This window comes from Nanorana parkeri, unplaced genomic scaffold (genome assembly GCF_000935625.1).
Source record: "Nanorana parkeri isolate BGI_ZX_2015 unplaced genomic scaffold, ASM93562v1 scaffold560, whole genome shotgun sequence".
Lineage (NCBI taxonomy): Eukaryota > Metazoa > Chordata > Amphibia > Anura > Dicroglossidae > Nanorana > Nanorana parkeri.
In genome coordinates, this window is record NW_017306828.1 from 671432 (window position 1) to 679842 (window position 8411).

The 8411-nt window shown below is 45.0% G+C and overlaps 1 protein-coding gene across 2 annotated transcripts in view; it reads right to left on the bottom strand.

Annotated features, from left to right (window-relative positions):
• Positions 1-7559: 7559 nt before the first annotated feature.
• The window catches only part of LOC108791575 (voltage-dependent L-type calcium channel subunit alpha-1C-like), a 338499-nt gene continuing 337647 nt past the window's right edge, over positions 7560-8411 (bottom strand). For both annotated transcript variants that reach the window (XM_018562093.1, XM_018562095.1), the window contains one exon: positions 7560-8358. In XM_018562093.1, the coding sequence (XP_018417595.1) occupies positions 8065-8358 (294 nt within the window). In that variant the 3' untranslated portion in view covers positions 7560-8064. The remainder of the gene's footprint in view (positions 8359-8411) is intronic.

Below are 8411 nucleotides of genomic sequence, written 5' to 3' on the forward strand. Positions count from 1 at the left end.
ATGGATTGTTTTTGGGGGGGGGGGATGATGTCACTGTCAATTTTGAAACTTTAATCATACATTGAAAAATAAGAATTGCACCATGCAAGAAGAACCTTAGGCACCATAATTATCGGGTGTGGAACTCAAAATTTAGATCTGCGTCAAATCATTTCGAAGTCTTATGGGCAGTGGTGGAGGTGTTTTTGGATTCGCTGTACGTAAATCACAACTCCTGATTATTTTTTATTTAGCACAGAAAGCAGAAACGTTAAAACCTTGGTTGATGTTTGCTCTGTGTCCCCATTTGGGTAGTTTTAGCTCACTTCCTGTCTATCTGAAGGACGTCAGGCAGAACAGGAAGTGAAGGTAAATTCCCCACTACGGGGATTCAGAAAGCAATTCGCTTCCCTGCACTATCCTAAGCTATACAAAGATCACCACAGACAGAAATAAGACAAATCATATTAGTGTCATGGAGTGATAGAACCTCTGTCAGAGTTTTACCGCTGCGTGTTACCCATTGAGGGAAATTTTCCGTAATTTCCTGTCCAGGTGCTGGCTATCAGACAGGGCAGGAAGTGATGTATATTCTCTTCTGTAGGGACACAGGTGAGCCTTGGCCACCGGTATCTTTACACGTCCATGTGCTCCATTCCCTGCCTGTCATAGCTCTGCTTTTAATCACATGACCTAATGCCAATGCGGTCCATAATAGAAGTCACCAGCACTCGATGATGTGTGCAGGAAGTAAAGCACTTTTTATTAAATTGTCACATGCGTCAAACAGCCAACGTTTCGGAGCCACGCAGGGTCCCTTCTTCTGGGCAACATAGTGACGGTCAATATGTCTCCCAGAAGAAGGGACCCTGCGTGGCCCCGAAACATTGGTTGTTTGACGCATGTGACGATTTAATAAAAAGTGCTTTACTTCCTGCACACATCATCGAGTGCTGGTGACTTCTATTATGGACTGTATCTGTATCCGTGTTGTCACTTCAAGCACCAACCTTTCATCCAAGGTCTGTAAACTGTATGGAGTGCAGGTGATTCTGTATTATCTAATGCCAATGCAGACGCACAACTGCACAATATGATTGGCAGAATCTTAAGTCAAAGTGAATGAGTATTCTGCTGATATTGCTGCTATGCATAGCTGCTGTTGGTGTCACGTGACCTAATGCTGAATTTGGGTCACATGACCACCAATGGAAAGCGCTGCAATATCTCTTTGTTACAGTGCACGGGTCGTTTTTTGCAGATTCTGATACCCCCCACCTACCTGAGGTGGCCTTCATCCTTTAAAGTGGATTTAAAGTTTGAGTTTAGGGCAAATTTAATGCTTTGAACTTTGCAAGGTACATCATGTAGAAAATTGACGTAGAAAAGCAAAATATTTGTCAAATATCTGACTTCTCTGGTCCAAAATATTGTATTTATAAATGTTAAAAAGGGCTTTCTGAGTCGTACTGACCTCCTATTTTGTAGAAATTTCTATTATCTATCGATTGATTGATCGTTCTGTCTATTGTTCAATTTATTGATCAATCGATATATCTATCTCATATTATCTATCTCTCTATCTATCTATCTCTATCTCTCGCTATCTATCTATCTATCTATCTATCTCTCTCTCTATCTATCTCTCTATATATCTATCTATCTGTTGCACAGTTTATATTGCACTATCCTGGCATTGCACTTACAAGTAAAGGTGATAAGAGGATTGCAACATATTTGACTCTTCTTTCACTTTCTGTCAGTTGTATATGGCGGAGGTGAGAATTATAAATAACTATAAAGTGCCATAAAATGAACTTATATTGCTGGGAGGTTTACAAGTGAACTGGACTAGTCATATGAAGGCCATTCCAGAGGTTAATATTTAAAGCTGAACTCCGGGATAGGCAGACATTGTCCTCATACAAGATTCATGTGTGCTCTTCCTTCAATCTTTGTGCATTTCTGCTAGATCTGTGCAAAACGTGGAGCTTCCTGTAATAAATCCTGTAATCTTCATTTACAGCGCGGTCATGATGTCACTACTACTTTTCCAAGGTGATATCTGGGCTTGCAAAGGCATTTGGTGCACACAAGTAATAGGCCAAGGTATCTTGGCCGTGTTTGTGGGAGGAGTTGCGGCGGCTCTCCTCCCCTTAAGAAGGGTGACAGGGAGCTTCAGGGCACGTCACAGCGAGGTCGCGCTTGACCCTCCCGCCCTTCCCCAGGTTCTATCATTTCACTAGAGCGTGCCCACTTATTTGGCACACTGACCACAAAATCATGGCACACATCAGGTTGGTATCAGTAGGGGTCATGAAGGTTCGGAAGCCTAGGTAACTCTGACCACAAAGTGGATTTATATCCTTTGCGGCTTATGAGGAATACTCTATATTTACATACAATTTTTTGTGCCCAGAGTTCAGCCGGATTGGGATAACATCTATTTTATATTTGTTACGTTTCTCATTTACATAGCATGATATACAGTTTTATTTTTAATTTGCTGCTTGCACAATACATGCTCTATTCTGATAGAAATGTTCTTCTCTGTACTTTCGAATACAAGGGAGGGGGGGGGGGCGGAACATATTTAACCCTGTCTGTACTGTGCTGGCAGAGCTCATCATCAGTTGTAAACTAGATTTGAACACTGTCTGTTCTAAAGAAGGGTTGAAGATCAGGAAGCATTGTATGTTAGGGAGAGGAAGCTCCGTCTGTCCCTAGCCTTACTACAGGGACATACAGAGTTTCCTGTCACTTGGAAATTGAGAGAGAAGCTTACAAAGGCCGCTACACGGAGATAACCAAAAGATAAGAAATATTTTGAGGTATGCTATGTGAATTGGAACACATATGGGGGGTTTTCTCAAACCTGACTGCAAATGTGGAAATACACAAAGGCTGACAGGTGCCCGGATGGGTATATCAGATAGGGAGCTTAGACTGTAAGGGCAGGGACTCATGTGAATGTGCACTGCATAAATTGTAAAGCGCTTCGTAAATTGCTGGCGCTATATAAATACCTGTAATAATATATCTGGGCAGAACTGAGGGGTGGGGGGCTGGGTTCAGGCCAGGCCTCTTGTCTGCATGGAGTTTGTATGTCCTCTGTGTGCCTGTGTGGGACTCCTCCACACCCTCCAGACATATCAGTAAGCTAATCATCTTGTTTGCTCTGTGCATTACTGTTTGCACGCAATACATAAATGAAGGAAACAAAAGTAACTATTTAATCTGAAAAATGTGACTACACCCCAAGGAAAAGCTTTACCTGCCTTTATGACCGGCAGTCAGTGACTACGCTGCAATTAAAGAGAACATATTTTTAGCGCAGTAAACAGATAATTATTACATTTTAGAGCCACAGGAGGGAAACCCCACAGGTAGGAGCGTCCGCACAGGGCCAAAGATGATTTCCGTCAGGATTCATATATTTCCTAAATTATAATGAACTCTATGAGCAGTCAGACTACAAACCAGAAGTCAATGAAATCACAGAACAGATTACCGGCCTGTGATGACCTGCATTTGACCAGCTTCAAGTGGCTTTTGCATATACCGTATTTGCCGGCGTATAAGACGGGTTTTTAGACCCAAAAACATTGGCCGAAAATCGGGGGTCGTCTTATACGCCGGGTATACTGTATGTAGCTTCGGCTACATACAGTATACCACGCTGAGCCAATCACGGCAGGCTTTGTATTAATGAATAAGGACGGAACCCAGAGGAGACATGGACAAGGTAAGAGACTGTAATCCCGAGTGTGGCTCGGGTTACTGCTTATGGTACTGAAAAGTAACCCCGAGCCACACTCGGGAATACCGCCATGGATGTTAGTGGGTGCATTTAAAGATTATTTTGGGCTATACTCGTCTTATACGACGAGTATAGCCCAAAACCTATATTTTAACACAAAAAGTAGGGGGTCGTCTTATACGCCCAGTCGCCTTATACGGCGGCAAATACTGTACTACTGGCACTACAACACCCTGAAAGTTACTGCTTATGGTACTGAAAAGTAACCCCGAGCCACACTCGGGAATACCGCCATGGATGTTAGTGGGTGCATTTAAAGATTATTTTGGGCTATACTCGTCTTATACGACGAGTATAGCCCAAAACCTATATTTTAACACAAAAAGTAGGGGGTCGTCTTATACGCCCAGTCGCCTTATACGGCGGCAAATACTGTACTACTGGCACTACAACACCCTGAAGCCCACAGACACAGGCCTTACCTGTCGCCTTCCCTTCTTTGCAATGGTAGAAGAGCCAATATGCAGTGAGAAGCTCACCTCACAGTGTGCAGAGAAATCAGAGTGAGGAGAGGAGCCGGTACAACTGTGCAAGGCTGAAGGGAAGGTCGGAGTTCAGCTTTAAAGATGCCTGAGAAGGGACTTAACACAGGAGCTAACATTCGAATCCCTGGCAGCTACACATGGACCCAACAAACGTTTGCAGTGAGAGGAGCTGCAACTACAAAATGGTGAGCTGTCGGGAGCCTAAATCCTAACTTTACTCAACTGTGTTCATACAATCCCTCTCCGCCCTACTACGCGCACACATTTAAAGCAAACCTGTCATGTCTGACGGGTGAGTAGCCCCATGTGAGATACAAATTAAAAGCGGGCACCAGGAGATGCCCACACGTAGAATTGTATATCTTCCCAAGGGCCCAGGGAAAACCCAACCATGAATAACTTAAAGTGATCCTGTCAGGTTTATAGGTCCCTGCAATAGAAGTTATTCTATTCATCTCTCTGGCATTCCGTGTCTCCCTCCTCCCCTCGACTCTAGCACTGTAGTCTCAATAAGCCTGGACACTTCCAGGAGTGTTGGATGCCCATGTCCCCCTCATGACATAGTTCCACCCTCTGACTCCAGCACTGCAGTCTCAATAAGCCTGGACACTTCCAGGGGTGTTGGATGCCCATGCCCCCCTCCTCATGGTGTAGTTCCACCCTCTGACTCTAGCACTGCAGTCTCAATAAGCCTGGACACTTCCAGGAGTGTTGGATGCCCATGTCCCTCTCCTCATGGCGTAGTTCCACCCTCTGACTCTAGCACTGCAGTCTCTGTAAGCCTGCACACTTCCAGGAGTGTTGGATGCCCATGTCCCCCTCCTCATGGCGTAGTTCCTTCCTCTGACTCCAGCACTGCAGTCTCAATAAGCCTGGACACTTCCAGGAGTGTTGGATGCCCATGTCCCCCTCCTCATGACATAGTTCATTCCTCTGACTCCTACATCTCTACAAGACTCAGCAGTAATGTAGGGATCAGAAGAAAGATCCATAGCATTCAGTGGGGAACACGGGCATCTGACAATTCTGGAAGTGTTGAATGCAGAAGAAGCTTATGGAGGCCACAGCAGTGGAACGGAGTGAACATAGGAGACACCAGAGTGATGTTTTTCTTAAGAAACTTCTGTTGCAGGGACCTTTGATCTGGATTCATTTTAAACCTGCCAGGGTTGCTTTCATGGGAATAACTTCCTTCCAGATCCAACGTCTGCTCCCTACTGCATCTCTAAATGCATTTGTTGTATCCCTTCGGGGCCGTTAACTATTGCCTATGCCATCACATAGGCAATATGCTAGTAATACGGTCGAAAGGCTTGTGTGTATGCATATGTGTGTGTGTCAGAGCTCCAACTGCAGAGCTGAATCTCTTTTAATGTCTTGACTGACACTGGGACAGAACAGGAAGTGGAGGAAATGAATGGGGACACAAGTATAAACCAGACAGAGGTTCCAGTCCTTCCTTGGTGTTTTAATACTGTCTGCATTCCCATTGCAAAGATGTCCTTACAGTTCCTATACTGTCTGACACCAGTTACTAAGAACAGGAAGTAAGGGGATATTTCCCTGGTGGGAACATAGACAGGTATAAAATCTCCATCATTCTTCTACTGATGAGGAGCACTGGACCACTTGACATGTATTTAAAAAGCTGTGAATTTTTATATTTGAGTCAACTAGCTGCTGTATTTGTCCCAAGACTTCTCTGGATGTCAAATATTCTCTGGAAAAACCTGAATGTATAATAAATGATAGAAGCACCACACCTTGTAGAAAAGTCCAGAATGATATTTTATTTAAGGATGTCAAAGAAAAGCCAACGCATTTTAGGAGTTGTAAAAGTCTCCTTCTTCAGGGCTAGAAACATATATAACCAAAAGTACAGTCAATGTCTTTCCTAATACAATGTTACATTAATATTCACAACTCTCTCTCTCTCCATATATAGTGACTATTAGAATATGGCTTTAGAAAAGACATGGACTATTGACTTGTGTTATTATATGTGTACAGACCTGAAGGAGGAGGATTTTTACAACCCCCAAAATGCGTTGGCTTTTCCTTGGCAACCAATAAACACAATATCATTCTGGAGTATTATACATGGAGTGGTGCTTCTATCCCTTAGTCTACATTCAGGAACAAAAAGCTGACAGAGGTTCTAACTTTTCCTGTCTCCAGTTAGGCATCCCCTGCAGAACTGCTTACTCAATGGTCATTCGTCCAACAAGGGCCCATGAGCATGCACATCTATAGGGATGCAGGGGATGCTTTCCCTACTATAACTGGGCATGCGTTGGTAATGTGCAGTATCGCTTTGGCTTCTGGGTTTTGACTCTGCAAAGATGCTATCAGGCTAGGTTCACACCTAGGTGACACCTCACTGCGCGGCAATCGTGCACGAATCCCAAGGTGTGCACCAATCGCGCTGTGGGTGCCATTATTTTCTCATGGTGCCGGGCAATCTTTTTTCTGCGATTGCCGCACGAATGCCACCCCATTGAAATCAATGGGGTCGCACAGCAATCGCTGCCTGCATTGCGCAGGACAGCAAGGTGTGAACCGAGCCTCAGAGTTTGTATACTGCCTCATTGTTTGGTTTTCCCTCCACTGCTTTTCTCATACAATCCAAAACAAATTAATTTGCTGAACCGGCTGCCATTTTAAATGATCCCTACTGACAGTTCTTTCTGGGGCTGGCACTGTGCAAGTGTGCATGCCTCTGTAAAGCATTGGGGAAAGTGTCCGTGCAACATAAGTGAGTAAAATAAATAATGCGGGAAATCTGCACTGACATAAACTTGAGGCTCCAACCAAGCATTCAGTGCACAGCAGGAGAAAGGAAAAGAGGAAAGGCTACATTTGTAAACCTCCTTGATGTGCATGGATTTATTAGATGAAACCTTTACTGTGAGAAATACAGACATTGCTGACCTCGTTGTGAAAATGCCAGCTGCCTGGTCAGAGTGATCCGCATACTTACTTTGAATTATGAACACAGAGTATTTAACCCCCTGGATCAGTATAAAGGCCAGGCAACTTGCATTTTCAGAAGCAGAGGAAGCTCCATATTTCCCACAGTACAGATTTCCATTAATGAAAAGTGCACTTATCATTTAATTTAGTAGGTGCGCATGTTGACAGACGTATACGAAAAGGATGTCCCAGCATGGCCACCATAAACCCCGCCCCCCACACCCCTGAGGGTCTGGCCGACTGTCTAGGGAAGCAGGTAGAGCTGCAAACAGCCATAACATGGATAATGCCATTGCTTTCAGTAAACTGAACAGGCAAATAAGATATTTGATTTGTGACAGGTCCTCTTTCATCTGGGTCGAGGATGGTCAGTGAACTAGAGGTGAAGGACAGTCAGCGCCAGGTACAATAAAACAGCTTTGTGGAGTAATTAAGGCGTCCCCCACACATCCGTCCTCAGGTGTACGCGTCTTGATTTTGAGATTTTTTCTTTTTTTTTCCAAGGTTGTCCGTAAGACCCCCAAAGGATTCCAGTGGGTCTGCCACCCCCAAAACTGCAGTGACCGTCAGCTCCGGATGTCTCCCCCCTCCCGCCCCAACTAAAATAGATGAAAAAACTCTGTTCTGGTCACTCCGGGTCACGAGAACAGTGAGGCACTTCTGAAACAAACTCATTAGGAACACTGAAAAAAAAAAAAAAAAAAAAAGAGAGAAAAATAAGAGAAAAGGAGCGCAAAACTCCTCCAAAACATCCACCCTCGGTCGTATCGCCATGTCTGCGGCTCGTGTCCCTGCGAGGAGCGTCTGCTATGGGCTGCTCATGTATACCCGGCAGTCCTCTGGCTCGCCCTTGCTGTTCCGGCAGCCCGGAGAGAGTTCTGGCTCTTCTGACCCGCCCCCTGCGCATTCCACAACCTGGTCCCTGCGTTTGGGGAAAGGGGAAAGCTTCCTGTTCGGGCTGGGATTGCTATTCAAGAAGCTGTCAGCGGCCGACTCCATCTCCTCTATCGTCATGTCGCAGGCGTCCGCCAGCTCGTGCGTAGCCACCTGTAGGAAGTGAGGGTCCTGAGCAAACTGTGTCAATCCTTCCGAGATCAGCACCTTCACCAAGGCAAGTGTTGGGGGGGGGGGGGGGGGGGGGGGGGTGTTGGAGG